Source organism: Ranitomeya imitator, chromosome 1, assembly GCF_032444005.1.
Source record: "Ranitomeya imitator isolate aRanImi1 chromosome 1, aRanImi1.pri, whole genome shotgun sequence".
Lineage (NCBI taxonomy): Eukaryota > Metazoa > Chordata > Amphibia > Anura > Dendrobatidae > Ranitomeya > Ranitomeya imitator.
This window is the reverse complement of record NC_091282.1, coordinates 476267831-476291501: the sequence shown is the minus strand read 5'-3', so window position 1 is coordinate 476291501 and position 23671 is coordinate 476267831. Positions and strand designations below refer to the sequence as shown.

Sequence of the window (23671 nt, the reverse complement as noted above, 5' to 3'; positions counted from 1 at the left end):
CTCCACATAGTACTCCATATATTAAAATACACTGCTCAGTCCTCCATATAGTATAATACACTCCTCATAGTGCTCCATATAGTATAATGCACCGCCATCGTCATCCATGTTGTACAATTCACTTCCCATAGTATAATGGACCATAGTTCTTCATATAGTATAATATATTCCCCATAGTCCTCGATTCAGTATAATGCAGCCCACATATAGTATAATACAGCCACCCCACAGAGTATACTGCAGCCCTGCCATACAATACAATGTAACCCCCATAGAATATAATGCAGCCCCCCTCATAGTGTAATGCACCCCCTTCATAAAGGGACAGTGAGAAAGACATGAGGAAATGGTGACTAGGGGGCAGGGGACAAGGACACAAGAGGGGTAGGGGAGACAGCCACAATGGTAACAGGGGGGCTAGGGAGCAAGGAAGACAGGAACAAGGGGACACATGGGGGCTAGGAGGCGGGGGAGAAGGTTACAAGGGGACTAGTGGGCAAGGGAGACTGGCACAAGGGGACACACAGGGACTAATGGGCAAGGGAGACTCGCACACGGTTACTAGGGACACAAGTATAAGGGGACAAGGGAGACAGGCGCAAGGGGACACAAAGGGACTAGTGGGCAAGGGACACTGACACAAGGCTACACACGGGGACAAGGGATAGAAGCACAAGGGGACTCATAGGGACTAAGAGGAAGGGGAGAAGGGCACAATGGGACACACGGGGACTAGGGTGCAAGGGAGACAGGCACAAGGGGACTCCGAGGGCAGAGTAGATAGGGACGCAAGGGCTGCAAGGGGACAGAGGAAGATGGGGGGGAGACTTGGGAGGAGGGAAGAAGGGGCACAGGGATTACAAGGACAGGGTAGATGGAGAACACACGGTGAGAAAGGGGACAGGGGAGACTTGAGAGCAGGGCAGACGAGTCACACGGACAAGGGGCAGGGAATGCATGGGGGTGCAGGAGGACTCGGCATGGAAGATGAGCATTGGGAGACCAGGGGAGGAGGAACAAGGTGTGTACGGGGGGCCCGGAGGAGCACAATGACCTGAACCTGGGGACCTACTAGGACATGGGGCATGGGACAACAGGGAGGAAACGGGGCTGGTGTCACAGGGGGCCAGGGACGCTGGGGGCCGAGACGGCGACACACGGGCAGCAGACACACCTCACTTCCGCCGGTACCGTACACCTCCATGTTCATCCCCGGATCCTCCATATGGCTGAGCCGCTGCAGCATCCCCCTCCTGGGCGGCTTGGTCCACGTGCCCCCCACTAGCTCTGGAACCGCCTGTTCCCGGTCGCAGCAGCCGCCACAGGCTTTGCCAATATGGCGGCCACCATCACCTGTGCAGATGCTGCACTGCCTGGGCCCCACACACAGCGGGTGCGCGATGAAGTGATGTCATCACGCACCCGCAGTGCCAGAGGCAGAGGGGAATGATGGGAGAGGGAGCATCAGCTGACGCTCTCTCCATCATTGCTTTGAACTGTACCGGCATCATAAACGCCGGTATAGTTCACTGCGGCGGCTACGACGGGGGGAGTCGGGTGCCTCTGACCTGTCGGGCCCCTGATTTGCCAGACAGTGGTAGTTACGCCCCTGCCTCACACACACTACAGATATCACACACTCACACACTTCAGATATCACACACACACACACTACAGATATCACACACACATACACACTACAGATATCACACACACTACAGATATCACACACACTACAGATATCACACACACACTACAGATGTCACACACACTACATATATAACACACGCACTACAGATATCACACACACACACACACACACTACAGATCTCACACACACACTACATATATAACACACGCACTACAGATATCACACACCCACCCTACAGATATCACACACACACTACAGATATCACACACACACACACTTCAGATATCACACACACACACACTACAGATATCACACACACATACACACTACAGATATCACACACACTACAGATATCACACACACTACAGATATCACACACACACTACAGATGTCACACACACTACATATATAACACACGCACTACAGATATCACACACACACACACACACTACAGATCTCACACACACACTACATATATAACACACGCACTACAGATATCACACACACACCCTACAGATATCACACACACACACACACTACAGATGTCAGACACACACACACTACAGATATCACACACACACACTACAGATATCACACACACACACACTATAGATATCACACACAAACACACCAGCTCATACACACATCTCACACTCCTCTCTGGTAAAGGGGAGGCTGATATTAACCTGCAGCTCCTCAGCTTCTCCTGCTTGCACACCGCTGTCATGTCCTGCACCTCCCCTGCTCTCCCCTTCAGTCCCGGGGCTCAGAGCAGGAGACGCTGTCACAGTCTCACAGTGCTGACTGGAGCTGCTTCCAAGTTCCTAACTCTCCCATACCCCGGCTGCCCCCTCCCCCTAGATACGCCTCAGACTGTTGCCGTGCGGGAGGGATCTTCTCCTGCACTGCAACATGGTGTCAGCCGGTGCCTCTGACCTGCTGGGCAGAGGGCCCCTGACCTGCCGGGCCCCGTCGCAATGGCGACCGCTGCGACCGCGGTAGTTACGCCACTGCCTGTATGTATGGAGGCTGTGGAGCCATTATACTGTATGTAGGAAGCTATAAGGCCATCAATCTGATTTATACTATATATAAGGAGCTGTGGGGCTGTTCTGCTTGTAAGGGAGTTGTAACGCCATCATACTGTATATAGAGGGTCTCTGGGGCATCATAGTGTATATAGGGGGCTGTGAGGGCATCATACTGTATATAGGGTAGCTGTTTGTTTATACTGGATGTATGGTGGTTGTGGGGCCATCATACTGTATGTAGGGGAGCTGTTGGGCCATCATATTGTATGTAGGTAGCTGGCCATGATCATATGTGTAGGGGAGCTGTGGTGTTATCATACTGTATGTAGGGGGCTGTGGGCCCATTATACTGTAAAGGTGCTTCTCACAAATTTAGAATATCATCAAAAAGTTAATTTCAGTTCTTCAATACAAAAAGTGAAACTTGTATAATATATAGTCATTACAGAGTGATCTATTTCAAGTGTTTATTTCTGTTAGGCTATGTGCACACGTTCAGGATTTCTCGCAGAAAATTCCTGAGAATTCCGGACATTTTCTGCAAGAAAACCGCATGCATTTTTGCCGCGGTTTTGACGTGTTTTTGCCGCGGTTTTGATGCGTTTTTGCCGCGGTTTTTTCCGGACACTTCCCAATGCATTTTGGAGTGGGAAATCCGCAAAAAAAACCGGAAAACTAATGAACATGCTGCGTTTTTTGCCGCGATGCGTTTTTTTCGCGGAAAAAAATGCATCATGTGCACAAAACATGCGGAATTCATTCTAAATGATGGGATGCTTATTGTATGCGGTTTTTTGCGGTTTTGTAGCGTTTTTATCGGGAAAAACCGCAACGTGTGTACACAGCCTAAATGTTGATGATTATGGCTTACAGCCAATGAAAACCCAAAAGTCATTATCTCAGTAAATTAGAATACTTTATAACACCAGCTTGAAAAATGATGTTAAAATCTGAAATGTTGGCCTACAGAAATGTATGTTCAGTAAATGCACTCAATACTTGGTCGGGGCTCCTTTTGCATCAATTACTGCATCAATGCAGTGTGGCATAGAGGCGATCAGCATGTGGAACTGCTGAGGTGTTATGGAAGCCCTGGTTGCTTTGATAACAGCCTTCAGCTCATCTGCATTGTTGGGTCTGGTGTCTCTCATCTACCTATTGACAATACCCAATAGATTCTCTATGGGGTTAAGGTCAGGCGGGTTTGCTGGTCAATCAAGCACAGTGATACTGTTGTTTTTAAACCTGGTATTGGTACTTTTGGCAGTGTGGACAGGTGCCAAGCCCTGCTGGAGAAAGAAATTGCTATCTCCTAAAAGCTTGTCGACAGAGGGAAGCATGAAGTGCTCTAAAATTTCCTTGTAGATGGTGGTGCTGACTTTGGTCTTGATAAAACACAGTGGACCTACACCAGAAGATGACATGGCTCCCCAAACCATCACTGATTGTGGAAACTTTGCACTAGACCTCCAGCAGCTTGGATTGTGGCCTCTCCACTCTTCCTCCAGACTCTGAGACTTTGATTTCCAAATGAAATGCAAAATTTACTTTCATCTGAAAACAACACCTTGGACCACTGAGCAATAGTCCAGTTCTTTTTCTCCTTGGCCCAGGTAAGACGCTTCTGACATTGTCTATTGGTCACGAGTGGCTTGACACAAGGAATGTGACACTTGTAGCCCATGTCCTGCATATGTCTGTGTGGTGGATCTAGAAGCAATGACTCCAGCAGTAGTCCACTCCTTGTGAATCTCCTCCAAATTTTTGAATGGCCCATTCTTAACAATCTTTTCAAGGTTGCGGTGATCCCGGTTGCACATTTTTCTACCACACTTTTTCCTTCCCCTCAACTTTCCATTAATATGCTTGGATACAGCACTCTGTAAACAGCCAGCTTCAATGACCTTTTGTGGTTTTGTGGCTTACTATAGGAAGCCTTTGCAGGTGTTTTTCGTTAATTATTCTAATTTATTGAGATAGTGACTTTTGGGTTTTCATTGGCTGTAAGCCATAATCATCCACATTAACAGAAATAAACACTTGAAATAGATCACACGGTTTGTGATGCCTCTATATAATATGAGTTTCACTTTTTGCATTGAAGAACTGAAATAAATTAACTTTTTGATGATATTCTAATTTTGTGAGAAGTGCCTGTATGTAAGGGGATTGTGGGGCCATTATACTGGATATAGAGATGCTTTGAGCCATTTTACTTTATATAGGGGGTTGTGGGGACATACTGTATGTAGGGAGATGTGGGGCCATCATACCGGCTTAATTCTTAGATTGTGTGATGTAACTTCAGCAGGTTGTGATACAATGCACAGCGCTGATAAGGGTACGTAACAAGCTGAACACCAATGTTATCTATCTTTATATGTTTGCCCCTTTCTAAAGATTCTCAGTTGTACCTTTTTTAAACATAACAGTTTTCTATTATTTTCTGCACCTATGTAGGCAACAATCTTCTCTAATTCGGTTGTCACCTATATTAATATCGGCAATGTAGGATCTACAATGGGTACAAATGTGTATAATTAAAAACATTTCACCTACTTATTATGGTTGATTAATACCCGCTAGCCTGAACCCTTACTCTGGATTCCTCTCCTGAGTTAATTTTCTATGTTTTAAAATGCTGCTGGTACAAAATACCTTAAAGATCCTGCCTTTCACATCCTAATCTAAAGAGGAAACAGGAAAAAGGAACTTTAACTCCCAGTGCTTAGACAGCAGCGAGACAGTAGTATACCAGTGTCCATGGGAAGGCAGATAGAAACTACGGCATGCAAGAGCAACACCGAACAGAACAGTCGGGGAGAAACATAATGTGACTTGCGCCCACTCTATGAATTCTCGTGGTAATTGGATGGATATATTTTGGAAAGCATGGATTTTTTAGCATTTTTTGCTGTATGTATCTCGCAACTCGTGATCTCAGGTAAGAAAATCCAGATAACTCCCTAATAAATGAGATTATGGAGCATGGTTTGTTTTCACTGCTACAAGATGCTAATAAAACTAAGTAAATAGGTATCAAATGTAATTTTAGAAAGGTTTACTGTAATTACTACCATACACAGAGGCGACACACTTGCCTTGTGTAGATTAGTTACAACAGTTACAAGTTTGTAGAATTTCCCTTGTATAGTAGATGGATTTTCATTATGTTTAATACAAGTTCAACATGATATTGTATTTTGCTGTATGCTACGCTTAAAGCATGTTCTCCTGTATATGTCAGCCTGCGAACCATCAGCTGAACCACCCAATGTGAATGGGGGAGGCTTTAGAATAAGTTTTAATAATGTAAAATTATCCAACACAGTCCCTCTAGCAGCGGGAACAACCTGGTGAGATCATGCTGGACTGCTTTGGAGTCAACTGCAAAACTACAAGTCATGATGAGCAATTTGTATCCTGTTATTGTATCTTCAAAGAAGCTCATTTGTACCAACCACACTGGATTATACGTACATCTTAATACCATGGGGAAAATTAGAATATTTTCATTTTTGTTTTAGCCTTGAGAAATTAAATGTTATAGAAAATTAAATATTATGTTGATGAAACTTGACTTATGAGCTGGTCAATGCTTCCAGAGTTCTCAGCAACTTCGCAAGTTGAATTTTGATACATATATTTATTATGTGGCTACTTCAAGTATCGTAAGGCTATGTCCTCACATTGCGTTTTTGCAGCATTTTTTTTTGCGGTCTTTTTTTAATGCAAATTTTAATCTGCGTTTTACAGTACCAGCAAAGTCTATGAGATTTCTGAAATCTCACGCACACACCTTGGTTTTATCTTCCTAACTGATTTGGAAACTGCTTAATTTTTGAAAACTGCAACATGTCACTTCTATCAACGTATTTGCAGCATTTTTTCACCCATAGGAAAAAATTGGTAGGTGCAAAGACTCAGCAAAAAACGCAGGTATCAGTTTTCGCTGCGTTTTTGGTGCAAAAACCAAAGGAAAGTAAATTGGGATTTTTGGGGGGGTCACTAAACCTTATTAGCATGCATAAGAGAGCAAAAATTTGAATTAAAAAAACGCAGCATAAACACAACGTGTGAACATAGCCCAATAGTCTCCTGTTTTGTAAAGGATTTGTCTGGGAAAGTTTGCTTTAAACCACGTTCACACAATCAGTATTTGGTCAGTATTTTACCTCAGTATGTGTAAGTTAAAACCAGGAGTGGGTGATAAAGTGGTGACATGTTTCTGTTATACTTTTCCTCTCTTTCTTCCACTCCTGGTTTTGGCTTACAGATACTGATGTAAAATACTGACCAAATACCGAGTCTGAGAACAAAGCCTTAATGCCATGCTGGTTGAGGCTCTCGTAGTTATCTTGGGATGAGCAGGTTGGTGCAGAAGGCTCTCTGTGCTGGTAGGCTTTTAGGAGTCCTTCCAAGTATTGCTGATTGTAAGGCCTAGCAGATTGGAGACAAGTCTTTGAACCTCGTACTGAATATGTCTGACAATAATACACTATGATGTTGATTCCAGACAACTTGTAATCGATAACAATTTCTTGGTAGATTACCATAATTATTAATATTTGCAAAGTGACAGAATAATGAGAGAGAATATTTTAAGGCATTTTTATTACTTACTGCAAAGTCAGAAGTTTACATACATTTCATTAGTATTTGGTACCATTGCCCTTAAACTGAATGACTTGAGTCAAACGCTTGCGATATCCTTCCACAAGCTTCTAACAATAGTTGGTCGGAATTTGGGCCCATTCTTCCTGACAAAACTGGTGTAACTGATCCAGGTTTCTAGGTCACCTTGCTCGCACCTGCCTTTTCAGCTTTGACCATAAATTTTCAATAGGATTGAGATTTGTGATGGTCATGCCAAAACATTAACTTTGTTATCGTTAAACCACTTTGTTACCATTTTGACAGTATGCTTTGCTAAAGTACTAAGAAGCTTGATTGTAAGCCAGGTGAGATAACCAGCACTATTGTATGGACTTGTTACTTTTTGTTTTACCTTGTGTTGGACAAAGGCTGTATTTACATTTTCTGGTGACATGGTTTATGAGGCTGCAATAAACCAGAAACAGATCCTGTGTCTACCTCTTTAAGAAGCCGAGTGAGTTGACCTACCACATTTGGTGTTAGGATAGGTGCCCACAATCCAGAATAGCAGCGTTTTGGACGCAGCTCACCTGCGCTGCGTTCAAAAGCTGCATTCTACATTGAAAGCACAGTGGATGGGGTTTATAGAAACTGGTCAGACTGGTCGAGAGGCATCAGGGTTCCTTGGGAAAGCAGCCAAGGGGTGGAGGCCCAAAAGGGGGTGGGGCATCCAAGGTACAAAGGGGCGAGGGAGGTAATGCCAAAGATCTGATCTTATAATTTGCTGGAAATGTCATGGCCCGGGCGATATAGGCTCCCGTTGTCCCCTGACTTCTAAGCAAATGGACTGTAGCCTGGGACCCCACTGTTCATATTATGTGTATCTGTCTTGCAATGTGAATTGTCCACCCAGAGAGGAGCCACAAGCTTGTCTCATAATGGAAAATGGTTTGCAAGTAACTAGACTGCTAGACTCAGGGAATTTGTGGACCCTTGTGAGAACCACGCATCATCTCCAGCTGATCCCTGGGAAGAAGGTTGGCGTCTACTGGATTCATGGGGATGCTAATGACTATCCTCTGGCTAGAGTGGACATTGAAATGGCCCAAGGTAATGAGTTCAATGAGGTTGGTATTGTCCAGGACTTATTGCATGCCATTATCATAGGCTGGTACTTTTGTTTCTTTCAGGATCTATGAGGAAGGGGACAGGGCTCGGTTGCTCACATGAAGTATCACCACACCCAGAGTCTGACAGGTTTCCCTTCTGTTTCCTTGTGATGGATAAGGAAGTAGTGTCCCCTGAGGCCGACATTCCTGAGCCAGTGGTGACCGCCGAAAATTTAGTGTATGCCTAACTCTAAGGGAAGCATTCAACAATGTTATCGTCATAAATGGTATAGTGCAGGACCTGGGGGCTGACACCAGGTTTCCCTGTTTTACGTTGAGTGGTGACTTCTTGTACCAGGTTTTGAAAGTGTGAGAGGAGATAGAAGAACAGTTATTGCAACCAGGACCCTATAGACGGAGGTTGTTGGACATGGCTAATTCACATGTCTTGGGTGGTCATCTGGGGGTGGACCAAACTCAAGAACAGGTCATGCAGAGGTTCTATTGGTCCGGATGTCACCAGAAATCTTAAAGTTTTGCAGGTCCTGTCCCACGTGCCAGCTAACTGCCCCCACCTCTCACTTTCGAAGTCCCCTCTTGCCATTACCCATTATCGAAGTTCCGTTTGAGTGAATTGCCATGGACTCAGTAGCTGCTCATGGCCATGAATTTATATTTGTCATCCTGGACTATGCTACGCTGAAGCAGTTCCCCTCAGAAACTCTGTGGCGGAAAGTATAGTCCACGGGTTAGTCCACATTTGTTCCCAGAGAGGATTCTCGAGGGAGAACCTGACTGACCAAGGAACACCCTTTATGAGTAAGGTTATGAGGGAACTACCTAAGGCCCTGCAAATTACATAACGGAAGACATCAGTATACCATCCCCAGAAAGACGGAAAAATTCAATAAACCATTGAAGAGTATGTTTAGGAAAGCCATAGAAAAGGGCGGTAGAGACTGGGACTGTCTCCTACTGTATCTGCTGCTCTGTATCTGGGTGTTTTCACAGGTTGCTGGATTCTTATGAGGGCCTTATGAGGTGGTGGAAAAGCTTGGTGAGGTGAATTACGAGATTCATCAACCAGTTGCTGTCTTTGTCCTCTGCCGTCAGCAGACAGAAGTCCTCAGATGCTGCTTGAATACAGAAGGAACATAATTTCTATAGTGGGCATTGTCAGGTATTTCGATGGGGCGGCAGTGTTCCGGAAGCATTCGAGAACTTCAGGCCACCGCCGGTAAAAGCTCATCGGTGGAGATGTAAGGTGTCACTCCCCCACCAATCAGATATTAACAGCATATCCTAATACTTTGGCAAAAAATGTGGGAGCCACTAGCAGCAGCTCCAACAGCACTGCTGGACGTAACCATCATGAAAGTAGCAATACCATAAACAGGTCACACTTGGCATTCTTAATTCTGAAAAGTGTATTAGTGGGGAGGTAATGGAATATGTGTTGCATCACTCATCTTAGTCAGAGAAGGATGATACAGCTTCTAAGAGCTACACCATCAACATAAGTCAGTGTTCTTCTCCGTCAGCCTCCTCTGCCGCCATAACCCTTAATATTGTACATAGTGGAATTTCAATTTTGTCAATAACACTTGTTTCTGTTCTGCCCCTTGATCTCCTAATTCACAGCTTGACATTGATTTATTGGGAGAGATGAACGATGAGTCTTTGTACTCCGATGACATGAGGCAGGTTGAGATAGAGAATAGGATTCTATTGCCAAGCTGTGTTGCTATCTCTGCACCTCGTCAACCTCCATTGCACCAACAGATAGCTATTGCATGTTGAGGAAACGGGTGTGCACATAAGGGAGGTGGACTGTGCTGTCGCTTTCCTACACCTGAAGACACAAATCGCATGATGAGTTTTATTGTAACATGAATAATGCCTTGCATCTTCTGTAAATATCGGGTTATGTGAATTGTAATGTACAGAGTGTTATAAGTATTGCTGGATATAATGTAAGGCATTATAATGTATAGTAAAGTAATGCACAATGTAGGGTATAGTAATGTAAGACAGGTAGTGTAATGTGTAGGGATGAAGACAGTTGACTATAGGGTAATTTGGAGTTAATATTTAGGACTAGCCCATGGTGGGTAGAGTTAGGGAAAATTATGAATATTAGACATATCAGTGCTTCTCACTAAATTTGAATATCACGAAAAAGTTAATTTATTTCAGTTCTTCAATGCAAAAAGTGAATCTCCAATATTATATAGTCATTACAAAGAGAGTTATCTATTTCAAGTGTATATTTCTGTTACTGTTGATTATTATGGCTTACTGCCAATGAAAACCCAAAATTAATTCTCAGTAAATTAGAATACTTTACAACATCAGCTTAAAAAATGAATTTAAAATCTGAAATGTTGGCCTACTGAAATGTATATTAAGTAAAGGCACTCAATACTTGGTCGGGGCTCCTTTTGCATCAATTACTGCATCAAGGCGATCGGCCTGTGGCACTGCTGAGGTGTTATGGAAGCCCAGGTTGCTTTGATAGCAGCCTTCAGCTCATATGCATTTTGGGGCCTGCTGTCTCTCATCTTCCTCTTGACAATTCCCCATAGATTCTGTATGGCATTAAGGTCAGGCGAGTTTGCTAGCCAATCAAGCACAGTGATACTGTTGTTTTTAAACCAGGTATTGGTACTTTTGGCAATGTGGACATGTGCCAAGTCCTGCTGGTGAAAGAAATTTCCATCTCCAAAAAGCTTGTTGGCAGAGGGAAGCATGAAGTTGTTTTATATTTCCTGGTAGATGGCTGCACTGACTTTGTTATTGATAAAACACAGTGGACCTACACCAGAAGATGACATGGCTCCGCAAACCATCACTGATTATGGAAACTTCACACTAGACCTCAACCACTTGGATTGTATACCTCTCCACTCTTCCTCCAGACACTGAGACCTTGATTTCCAAATGAAATTCAAAATTTACTTTCATCTGAAAACAGCACCTTGAACCACTGAGCAACAATCCAGTTCTTTTTCTCCTTGGCCCAGGTAAGACGCTTCTGGCGTTGTCTGTTGTTCATGAGTGGCTTGACACAAGGAATGAGACACTTGTAGCCCATGTCCTGGATACATCTGTGTCTGGTGGCTCTTAAAGCAATGACTCCAGCAGCAGTCCACTCCTTGTGAATGTCCCCCAAGTTTTTGAATGGTCTCCTCTTAATCCTTTCAAGGCTGCGGTTATCCCAGTTGCTTGTGCCACTTTTTCTACCACACTTTTTCCATCCATTCAACTTTCCATAGATATGCCTGGATACAGAACTCTATGACCAGCCAGCTTCTTTACCAATGACCTTTTGTGGTTTACCCTCCTTGTGGAGTGTGTCAATGACTGCCTTTTGGACATCTGTCAAGTCAGCAGTCTCCCCCATGATTATTGAGCCTACTGAAACAGACTAATGGATTTTTTAAATGCTTAGGAAGCCTTTGCAGGTGTTTTTTTGTTTTTTTATTCTAATTAACTGAGATAATGACTTTTGGGTTTTCATTGGCTGTAAGCCATAATCATCAACATTAACAGAAATAAACATTTGAAATAGATCACTCTGTTTGTAATGACTCTATATAATATACAACTTTCACTTTTTGTATTGAAGAATTGAAATAAATCAACTTTTTGATGATATTCTAATTTTGTGAAAAGCACTTGTACTTATGAATCCCCCCAGCACACCCATTGTGCGCTGCGGGAGTTCACTGGTTTCTGAGCCCGGGACCGGAGGGTATGTATGAGTTTTACATACTTCTGGCCAGGACCCATCTAGTAGGTGCGTCATTGCTCCAAACAAGCATCTGGAAGCAAGGCCGCGCCCAATGGCCGGCAGTATGTATAATTCACGGGTCAGAAACCGGCGAATTCCCGCAGTGAACATTACGTGTGCTGGAGGGATTCATAAGTCTGCAGTTACAGAGTGTGGGTCTGGAGCGGACGCTCTCCCCACGTCAGCAGCTGGTAAGACACCACTTGGATATACCCTATATTGGCATATTTTCCTGCTATTTGCTGGTACGGGCTCCTGTCATATATGCAGCATGCTCAGAGATTTCCAATATGGAGCGTGCAGTAACTAGGGAGCACCTTGTACCTTTACTGTGCTTTGCCTGGCTGCTGATGTGTGGTGTGTGGTCGGGCTCCATGATATCTGCATTTTTTAACACACTATTTCTGTATTCCTTGTTTTGTTATCTATATATTTAATAAAGATTTTGTCTATTTTGGACGTTTTTTTTGCACCTATTCTTCTGTGGTTTTTTGCTTTGGCAAATATTTGGTGTGTCCTGTGACATCCTATATACAGGCGTTAGCTACCTCTCACATATATCGAGCTGTGACATCATGAGCAGAGGGTATACTAGATTTTGCCTGTTTTGTTTTCCTTGTCTTTAAGTTACACAGAGTGACTGCTGACTTATAGATTTGAACCAATCATTTTAATAGGGTGTTAATGAGCGTAGAAATGGTTCCATACACTGTGTGCAGAATTATTAGGCAAGTTGTATTTTGATCACATGATACTTTTTATACATATTGTCCTACTCCAAGCTGTTCAGGCTTGAGAGCCAACTACCAATTAAGTAAATCAGGTGATGTGCATCTCTGTAAAGAGGAGGGGTGTTGTCTAATGACATCAAAACCCTATATAAGGTGTGCTTAATTATTAGGCAACTTCCTTTCCTTTGGCAAAATGGGTCAGAAGAGAGATTTGACGGGCTCTGAAAAGTCCAAAATTGTGAGATGGCTTGCAGATGGATGCAGCAGTCTTGAAACTGCCAAACTTTTGAAGCGTGATCACCGAACAATCAAGCGTTTCATGGCAAATAGCCAACAGGGTCGCAAGAAGCGTGTTGGGCAAAAAAGGCGCAAAATAACTGCCCATGAATTGAGGAAAATCAAGCGTGAAGCTGCCAAGATGCCATTTGCCACCAATTTTGCCATATTTCAGAGCTACAACGTTACTGGAGTAACAAAAAACACAAGGTGTGCGATACTCAGAGACATGGCCAAGGTAAGGAAGGCTGAAAAACGACCACCTTTGAACAAGAAACATAAGATAAAACATCAAGACTGAGCCAAGAAATATCTTAAGACTGACTTTTCAAAGGTTTTATGGACTGATGAAATGAGAGTGACTCTTGATGGGCCAGATGGATGGGGCAGAGGCTGGATCAGTAAAGGGCAGAGAGCTCCACTCCGACTCAGATGCCAGCAAGGTGGGGATGGGGTACTGTATGGGCTGGTACCATCAAAGATGATCTTGTGGGACCTTTTCGGGTTGAGCATGGAGTGAAACTCAACTCCCAGGCCTACTGCCAGTTTCTGGAAGACAGCTTCTTCAAGCAGTGGTACAGGAAGAAGTCAGTATCGTTCAAGAAAAACATGATTTTCATCCAGGATAATGCTCCATTACATGCCTCCAACTACTCCACAGCGTGGCTGTCCAGTAAAGGTCTAAAAGAAGAAAAAATAATGACATGGCCCCCTTGTTCACCTGATCTGAACCCCATAGAGAACCTGTGGTCTCTCATAAAATGTGAGATCTACAGGGAGGGAAAATAGTACACCTCTCGGAACAGTGTCTGGGAGGCTGTGGTGGCTGCTGCATGCAATGTTGATAATAAACAGATCAAGCAACTGACAGAATCTATGGATAGAAGGCTGTTAGTGTCATCATAAAGAAAGGTGGCTATATTGGTAACGCATTTTTGGGGGTTTTGTTTTTGCATGTCAGAAATGTTTATTTCTAAATGTTGTGCAGTTATATTGGTTTACCTGGTGAAAATAAATAAGTGAGATGGGAATATATTTGGTTTTTATTAAGTTGCCTAATAATTCTGCACAGCAATAGTTACCTGCACAAACAGATATCCTCCTAAGATAGCTAAATCTAAAAAAAAACACTCCAACTTCCAAAAATATCAAGCTTTGATATTTATGAGTCATTTGGGTTGATTGAGAACATAGTTGTTGATCAATAATGAGAATAATCCTCTAAAATACAACTTGCCTAATAATTCTGCACACAGTGTATAGTAGTTCAGAGGAGTATAACATTTTTTCACATTTAGTAACTGTACTTTCAAGAGACTTTTCAGTATAAGCTGTCTTGTGCTTTTATGAGGAATAACACTATTCATGGCCATTATATGATCTTTATCTTGCATTTTCACCAGTTTTTCCCTCTGTAGGCTCTATCTCTTAATTTAAAAATAACTATGAACTGGCAGGAAGAGACTATGATGTCTCCAATAGTGATGAGAGTACCCGTGGATGTTTGAGTTCCCTGAGTTCAGCCAGACTTTTTCAAAAGTCCGGTTTGACACCCAAATTTGACCCTGCACACTGAACTTCAGTGCTGTAAAATGGACGGAGTAAGGGTTAGGTAGCTGCAAAAGGAAGAAAAATGGGGGTAAGAGCAGGACAATTGCCCTGCAAACAAATGTGGATAGGGAAATAACTTAAAGGGGTTCTGTCACCATAGTAAGCATGGTAAAATAGGAAGTAAATGAATAACATTAACATTTTAACAGTGCCTTCACAGAGACTGAGGCTTGCTACTGTCAGTCCAATTAAAAATTTCACCTACAGAGCATAGGGCACAGTAACCCCACAGAAGCTGTCATCTGAGGAACTCATGAAGTTGGGTGGGGCAACTCATTCTGGAAATCAGACTGTAGTTCGACATAAAGGGGATTATGTTTTTACTGTAAGAGAAGGGCCATTTTGTGGATGTATGTCCTTCCCTACCTCACTGTAAACAGCTGCCGGAAAACTAACGAGCCCGAGTTGCGAGGAGGTTAGCAACCCGTTTGTGCAGATCTCCTCCGTAGGAAGGGCACAATTTTTTCTGCCTGCTGAAATCCATCAGGGCAAAAATATGGTGGTTATTTCTGCCTTTCTGGACAGTGGGGCGTGGTTTAACTTGATTGACGATTGGTTCATCCAGGTCCAGGGCCTCAAACCACATACACTGTCCAGACCTATACCCATAATCGCCATCGACTCCAAAAACTTCCTTCCCATCCTCTATGTTTGCACCGTTAATCTTGTACCTGTGGCCAAGCTGCCAAAGACCAAACTTTATAATATGTCTGGTCCAGAGGGGCAGGCCACGACGGACCATATTGCGGAAAGTTTGGCAAAGGGTCATATCAGACCATCCTCATCCCCCATTGCAGCGGGGTTTTCCTTCCTAGATTTCAGCAAACTCAATCATATTAAAGTCTGTGATCCGTATCCGCTTCCTTTCATCCCAGAACTCTTTAATTAAATTGTAGGAGCAAAATGGTTTTCTAAACTGGATATCAGGGCGGTGTATAATCTCATTCGTATTAAAGAATAGGATGAATGAAAAACAGATTTCAGGACGCTTGAGGGTCAGTATGAGAACCTTGTGATGCCATTTGGGTTGACTAATGCTCCCGCCGTCTTACAGCACTTTGTAAATGACATCTTTAGTCACCTGGTAGGCAGATTTGTGGTGATCTATTTTGAGGGCATATTAATTTGTTTACCTGATGTCACATCAGGTACTTGTCAGGTAGCTATTACAGATGCGCAGAGACAATAAATTATTTGTCAAACAAGAGAAATTTATGTTCTCGGTTGAGGAGATCCCTTTTCTAGGATATGGTTTATCGTCCACTGGTTTTTGCGTGGATCCGGCGAAAGAGCGGTACTAGAGTGGGATCACCCTGAGGATTTGAAGGTGTTACAAAGGTTTCTGGGTTTCGCCAACTACTACCATAAGTTCATCAAAAGCTTCTTAGTAGTGGCCAAACCTCTGACGGATGTGACCAGGAAAAGGACAGACTTTTCCAAATGGTCTAGTATGGCCAAGGAGGCATTTGATACCTTAAAAGAGTGTTTTGCATTTGCTCCAATTCGCATACAGCCTGAAGTCACTCAGCCATTTAGTGCGTCTCTTGGTAAATAGTGTCCATGTGCATACTTTTCTAAAAAACTGTCATCTGAGGAGAGAAATTATGACATTGGTAACAGGGAACTCTTGGCTATCAAGTGGGCCTTTGAAGAGGGGTGTCATTTTCTGGGGGAGCAGTTAATCTAGTTTTAACAATCATGGATCATAAGACTGTCGTATATCTAGAGTCTGGGAAACATCTAACGCCGTTATACACTAAACGGGAAATCACTAGGTAAATCTGACATGGAGAAGGACTTGGAGATCCTAGTTAATGATAAACTTACCTGCAGCAGCCAGTGCCAGTCTGGATATACATGAGAACATTATACTGCATTACACTGTACATTATACTGCCTGTGTACAAATCTCTGGTTAGACCGCACATGGAGTACTGTGTAGATTTTTGGGCACCGGTGCTCAGGAAGGATATGTAATGGAACTAGAGCAAGTACAAAGGAGGGCAACAAAATTAATAAAGGGGATGGGGGAACTACAATACCCAGAGAGATTAGCAAAATTAGGATTATTTAGTCTAGAAAAAAGACGACTGAGGGGTGATCTAATAACCATGTATAAGTATATAAGGGGACAAAACAAATATCTCTCTGAGAATCTGTTTATACCAAGGAAGGTGACGGTCACAAGGTGGCATTCTTTGCGTCTGGAGGAGAGAAGGTTTTTCCACCATCATAGAAGAGGATTCTTTACTGTTAGGGCAGTGAGAATCTGGAATTGCTTGCCTGAGGAGGTGGTAATGGCGAACTCAGTCGAGGGGTTCAAGAGAGGCCTGGATGTCTTCCTGGAGCGTAACAATATAGTATCTTACAGTTATTAGGTTCTTTAGAAGGAACGTAGATCTGAGGATTTCTTCTGATGGAATATAGGCTGAATTGGATGGACAAATGTCTTTTTTTCGGCCTTGCTAACTATGTTAAATAAACAATGTGATCCAAGATCCAAATAAGATAAATGGGATTTAGTGTGAATCAATATAAAATGTTATTACATAAATAAATAACAGACAAAAATACTGTAATTTTAGTGGTGGTGGACAGATTAAGTAAAATGTGACATTTCATTGTGCTGCCCGCTTTACCTAATGCCAAGATGTTGGCGCAGATTTTTATCAGATTGTAAAATTACATGGGATCACTACCAATATTGTTTCTGATCGGGAGGTGCAGTTTATTTCCAAATTTTGGAGGGCATTTTACACTCGTTTGGGGATCTATCTGTCATTTTCTTCAGCATTTCTCCCACAGCCTAATGGGCAAACTGAACGGGTTAACCTGAGACTTATCTTAGGTATTTTGTGTCTCAGAATCAGGAGAATTGGGTTATCTACTTACCTCTAGTTGAATTTATGGTAAATCGTTGTTATGAGTCTACAGGTAAGTCTTTGTTTTTTTGAGGCATACGAGTTTCATCCTCAGTTCAGCTCATTTAATAGGAATCGCTCTTCTGGAATACCTGCAGAGGAACGGTTTTCATTAATTACTTCTATGTGGCAAGGTGTTCTTGATAAGTTAAAGCCGGGTTCACATTGCGTTAAACAGCAGCCCATTCAACACATACGTGAACGGGCTGCTGACGCAAGTGCCGACATTCTCCATCGCGCTAGCACAGATAGAGCATCTGCTAGCTCTATCTGCGCTAGCGGTGAAGGACCCGGAAACGCTGCAGCCCGCGTCTCAGGGTCCGTCGCTCAATGACTGCACATCCCTAGCGCACGCCCATTGCAGGCGTGCGCTAGTGATGCGTCCGACATAGGAATTAATGGCGGCCTTAACGGACTACATTACACTGTGTTTATGCCGCGGTGTAACGCAGTCCGTCTAACAGACACCCATAACGCAGTGTGAACCCAGCCTAAGGAAGATGGGATCCAAATATAAGATTATGGTTGATTGAAGACTTTTGGTTGGTCTGGACCTGCCTGTTGGTAACGGTGTGTTTGTCCTCAAGGAACATTAACTTGAAGATTCCCTTTTGGAAACTGGCTAAGGCAAAGGATTCCTAACTAAAGATCCCTAAAGTTAAAATATATATACAATTATATATATATATATATATATATATATATTAATTTTAATTAGAACACACAAGGTATGTGCTCTAGCTTGAGATCATTATCTAGATTCATCTGAAATCTCTCTGTAGTTTTGATGGTTGTTGTAATCATTGCACCATGTGGCCGTGGACCCCACGTTATTGCTCTGTCTGTCAGCTCACACTATATTGCTTATTTAAAATATAGAACCAGCAGCCTCCACAACATGTTTCACTATTGCTGGCTTCATCAGGGGTAATGAAAATATATTATAGTCAAGCTAGTGTAAAAACTTGTCATACCTATGCTAGCACAAGAGCACTACAGAAACTAAGTGGCCTGCGATCATGTGATGAGGACACCAATGGGCGGGATTTTCGGCACACTTCCGGTAAGTGCAAGTTAAATGCCACTGTCAGAGATTGACAGCAAAATTTAACAGGTTAACAGCAGCGGGTGGATCATGATTCCACGTGCGGCTGTTAGAGGCACATGTCAGCTGTTCAAAACAGCTGACATGTGCCGGGAAAGATGTGGGCCTAGCGCCGGAGCCCAATCAAGGGGAGGTATTCTGACGTGGGCGTATTATTACGTTCAACGTCGGAAAGGGGTTAAAGAATACACATAACAGCTTTTTGCACAGTAATCTCACAGTTATAGGTTAAAGAATACAAACAGCAGGTTTTGGCAAAGTTAACCCACATATATGGGTTAAAGAAAACACACAGTGGCTTGTGACACAGTACTGTCGCAGACATAGTTGCATAACAGTAGAAAATAGGTTTACACACACTCCCACCAACACAGTTGAAGATTATAAAAACTTTTGGTTACACACAGTACCATCACAGACACGGGTTCAGCGTAAATATAGTGAGTGTTTTTGGAAAGCTGCGCACATGCAAAATCTAATACTGCCCCTCATTACAGCTGCATCCTGTCCCTATTCTAAGCAGAGCAGGAATAAAAAAAAAGAATCTTAAACTAGAAGGAACAGGTCCAAATGGAGGAGGAGGTAGATGTGGCGGTATAAGTGGAAGAGACAAGGTAGCACGGTGGCTCAATGGTAAGCACTGTGACTTTACAGAGCGAGGGTCCTCGGTTAAAATCCAATCAAGGGCAACATTGGCGAGGAGTTTGTATCTTCTCCCCGTTTTTGCGTGGTTTGCTCCCACATGCCAAAGACATACTGATAAATTATATTGTGACCCTCAATGGGGACAGTGCCAATAAAGAGCTATTGGAATTATTCGCGCTATATAACTGAGTAAAATAAAAAAAGAAAATAGAGTCAAGGGAAGAGTAATCCAACACTGTTTTTTTGGTATTTTTTCCTTGTTTTTTTTTATTTTTTTATTACCGAACTGATATAAAACATCATAGAATTTACAAAACTAAAACAACCTAGATTTCAGAAAACTGAAACTAGCTATCTAGAACCACAAGGTGTAGGTCCAAATGGAGGAAGATGTGAACATGGCGATATAGCTGGAAAAGGCAGAGGAGTAGGTAGCCAGCACAGTTGTTTGGGTTTTTTATTTCATGCGAAGGCACCCAAATGAAATGAATGGCAAATAGAGTTGAGAATGCTGGCTGGGTGAGACTGGTATAGTTTTCCAGTAATCCAAAGGTATAGAAATGTCCTGTAGGATCCATGCCTGGTTCATTTTTAAGGAATGTTAGGATTGTCGACAGGCGAATGCTAAACACACATTCTGACATGACACCGCAGGGCAGACCAGCACCTCCAAGACATATAGGGTGAGCTCAGGCCATGTATCCAATTTGGAGACACAAAAGTTAAATGGGGCAGACTCATCTGTTAGTACGAGGAGACATGTGGACATGGACATGCATCTTCCATCATGTTAAATACAAAAATTGAACTTGGTTTAAGTTGTTATACATGGAACACATAAACGCATGTTCACATTGGCCATGAAGCATACAAAACCTGCAAGAAACAAAATGTTTTTGTTTCTTGTACATTTTGTATCTTCCATCATGTTGCTGTAACGCTGGCTTCTGCTAATTCGGTCCATATTGCTTGATGTTACTGTATGTTGTGGTGTGCTCATAAAGTTTTGCCACATTTCATCCCTGCTATTGCTGCCTTCCGAGGTGCTAACGGTACCCCAGCTGCATTGGCGACTTCCTTCTCCGCATCTGCCTTGTTATTCCACTGAGCTCCCACTGTTAGGAGGGAAAGCGATCAGTAGTTTCTCTGCCAGCATTTACTTGTATTCATGCGTATGGTGCTCCCACACCAGTGATGGAAGTATTGATAGTACATTGACCTTATAGCGGGCATCTAGCATGGTGGCCACCCAACAATCTGCACTGGTAGCAATACAATCAACTTGGCGTACATTACAAAGGCACTGCAGTATGTATTGACTCATGTGTGCCACACTGCACAGAGGGAACAACAACCTGTCCTAGGTAGAAGGTGTATTGTCTAGGTACAGTGCCTTGCGAATGTATTTGGCTCCCTGGAAATGACATTTTTTGATTATTTTAAATTTTTGTGGAAATTCAAAAACTGAAAAGTGGGGCGTGCAATATTATTCGGATCCTTTACTTTCAGTGCAGCAAATTCACTCAGAAGTTCATTGTGGATCTCTGAATGATCCAATGTTGTCCTAAATGCCTAATGATGATAAATATAATCCAAATGTGTGTAATCAAGTCTCCGTATAAATGCACCTGCTCTGTGATAGTCTCAGGGTTCTGTTTGAAGAGCATCATGAAGACCAAGGAACACAACAGGCAGGTCCGTGATACTGTTGTGGACAAGTTTAAAGCTGGATTTGGATACAAAATGATTTCCAAAATCCAAAATATTGGTGAAATATTCAAAGCAGCATAAGATAGCTCACACGTCCTTCATTGAGGCACACTCATTGGTCGTGAAGTGGTGTTGTTTTTAGTGATGAACGAGTATACTCATTGCTCGGGTGACCTATGAGTATTTGTTATTGCTCAGGGATATAGTTTTCATCGCCTCTGTTGCATGATTTACGGCTTCAAGATAAGCTGAATACATGTGGGAATTCCCTAACAAACAGGCATCCCTCACATGTATTCAGCTTATCTGGAAGCCGTAAATCATTCAACTGAGGCAATGAAAACTAAATCTCTGAGCAATAACAAATACTCGGACGTCACCCGAGCGTGCTCTGGAAAACCCGAGCAAGGAGTACACTCACTCATCACTAGTTGTTTTGCATGCTGCAGCTGAAACTCCTCTATTGCCTGCTGCTGCTCCTCACACAGTTTCTCTAGCATATGCAACGTGGAGTTTCACTTTGTTGGTACTTTGCATATTAGCTGGTGAGTGAGAAGGCAGAAGTGAACAACTAAAGCAATTGTTACCATCCACCTTTTGTGTCTCCCCTTTTCCTCATAGATTGTAAGCTTGCAAGCAGGGCCCTCATTCCTCTTGGTATCTGTTTTGATCTATGTGTTTATTGTTATGCTGTAATGTCATTGGTCTGTACAAGTCCCCTCTAAAATGTAAAGTGCTGCGGAATATGTCAGCACTATAGAAATAAAATTATTATTATTATAAGTGAAGCTGCGGCGCAGACTGGCAAGCAGCAGGTTAAGAAAGACAAAATTGTGCACACTGCCTGCATTTTCAGCAGCATCTCCAACAGGTGTGGGTAGTTTTTCAGGAAGCTCTGCACCACCAAGTTCAGCACATGCACCAGGAAAGGGATGTGTGTCAAACCAGCTAGTCCCATAGCTACTAAGGGATTTCTTCCGTTATCGCACATCACCAGGCTGGGTTTGAGGTTCAGCAGCACCACCCACACATCTGTCTGCTGTTTGATCCCAGTGCACAGCTCCTGCACTTTATGGGATTTGTCCCACAAACGGATGAATTTCAGAACAGCCTGATGTCGTTTTCCCCTAGCTGTTCTGTAGTTGGTGGTGGTCATACTGTTACCTGATGAGGAGGTGTTGGAGGATTGGAGTAGGAGGAGGAGGCAACCTGAACAGATAAAATTCCAGCAATTCTTGGTGGTGGTAGGACAATGGTTACAAAGCCTTCCACCTCTTGTCACAGCAGCCACTACATTTACCCAGTGGGCAGTTAGGGAGATGTAACATCTCTGACCATGCTTACTGGTTCACGTTTATTTGGTTGTATGGACCTTGCCACAGATAGCGTTGTGTCGTGCATACCTGGTTTGGTCCACATGTTGTGCTGGGCAGGGATGGCCAGCCTAGAAAAGTAGTTGGAACAACTTACTGCGGGATATCCACCACCATCACTTTTTTAAAACTCCGTCTCCACCAGCCGGAATTGCAGCATTTCAAAGGCCAGTAAATTGGTAATTCTGTCTTTAAGGACCATGGCTCCAGAGTGGCTAGGTGGTATCTCCTCTTTCTCTCGAGGGTGTGAGGGATGGAAAGCTGAACATTTCCATGGGACGGTGTGGAGATGCTCGGTGACACTGGTGGTGGTGATGCTTTCACATCCTCTCTTTGTGGGGAGGCAAGTGGCCCTGTTGATCGTGAGCTGGAATAAGAGGCCAAGACCACAGCAGAAGGGGTAGCAAGAGCTGGCTCAGTTCTGTGATTTTTAAGTTGTGTGCTCTACTGCACCTCGTGCTTGGAATTCAGATGCCTCGTCATACAGGTGATGCTCATGTTCAGAACATTTATGCCTCGCTTCAGGCTCTAAAGACACAGCTTGCAAACCGCCTGCCGTTTGTCAACACATTGCCTGAAGAAATGCCACACTAGGGAGCTCTTTTGAGCTGTCTTTGGTGTGATTATTTCAGAGGTGTGGTGGGCAGTAGCAGCTGACATACTGGCTAGGGGCCACCTGCTGTGCCTTTGCACCCTGCTTCCTCTTTTGTTGTACTGCTGCGGCCACCTCCTCCGAACTGTGCACGTCACATAGTTTTACCTCCATGTGGAGTCTAGGACCTCATCTTCCCCAACATAATCTTCCACCGACTCAGCAACCCTGCACTCCTTGCCAGTCTGCACACTGCAGAAAGACACTGCAGTTGGCAACTTAGTTTCGTCATGATCAGACATGTGATGCGGTGGTCCACTGACCGCATGCACTAGCCCTCCCACATACTCATCCTGCAAACTAACAAGTGATTGGGCATCAGTGCACTCAGTCTCTTCAATGTCTGGGGCAGGGCCAGGTGGATGGGCCGTGAAACCACAGCTAGCGGAGTCATCAAAAAGCAGACTGCTGCATGACTTTGGGCTCAGACAGCTTAGCTGATTTGCAAGGAGGTGACGTTGAAGCCA

At 43.4% G+C, this 23671-nt stretch overlaps 1 protein-coding gene across 1 annotated transcript in view; it reads left to right on the top strand.

The window, feature by feature from the left end:
- Positions 1-5432: 5432 nt before the first annotated feature.
- TEK (TEK receptor tyrosine kinase) overlaps positions 5433-23671 on the top strand; it is a 206198-nt gene continuing 187959 nt past the window's right edge. Inside the window, exon 1 of the mRNA XM_069765358.1 lies at positions 5433-5626. Within this exon, the coding sequence (XP_069621459.1) occupies positions 5575-5626 (52 nt within the window). The 5' untranslated portion in view covers positions 5433-5574. The remainder of the gene's footprint in view (positions 5627-23671) is intronic.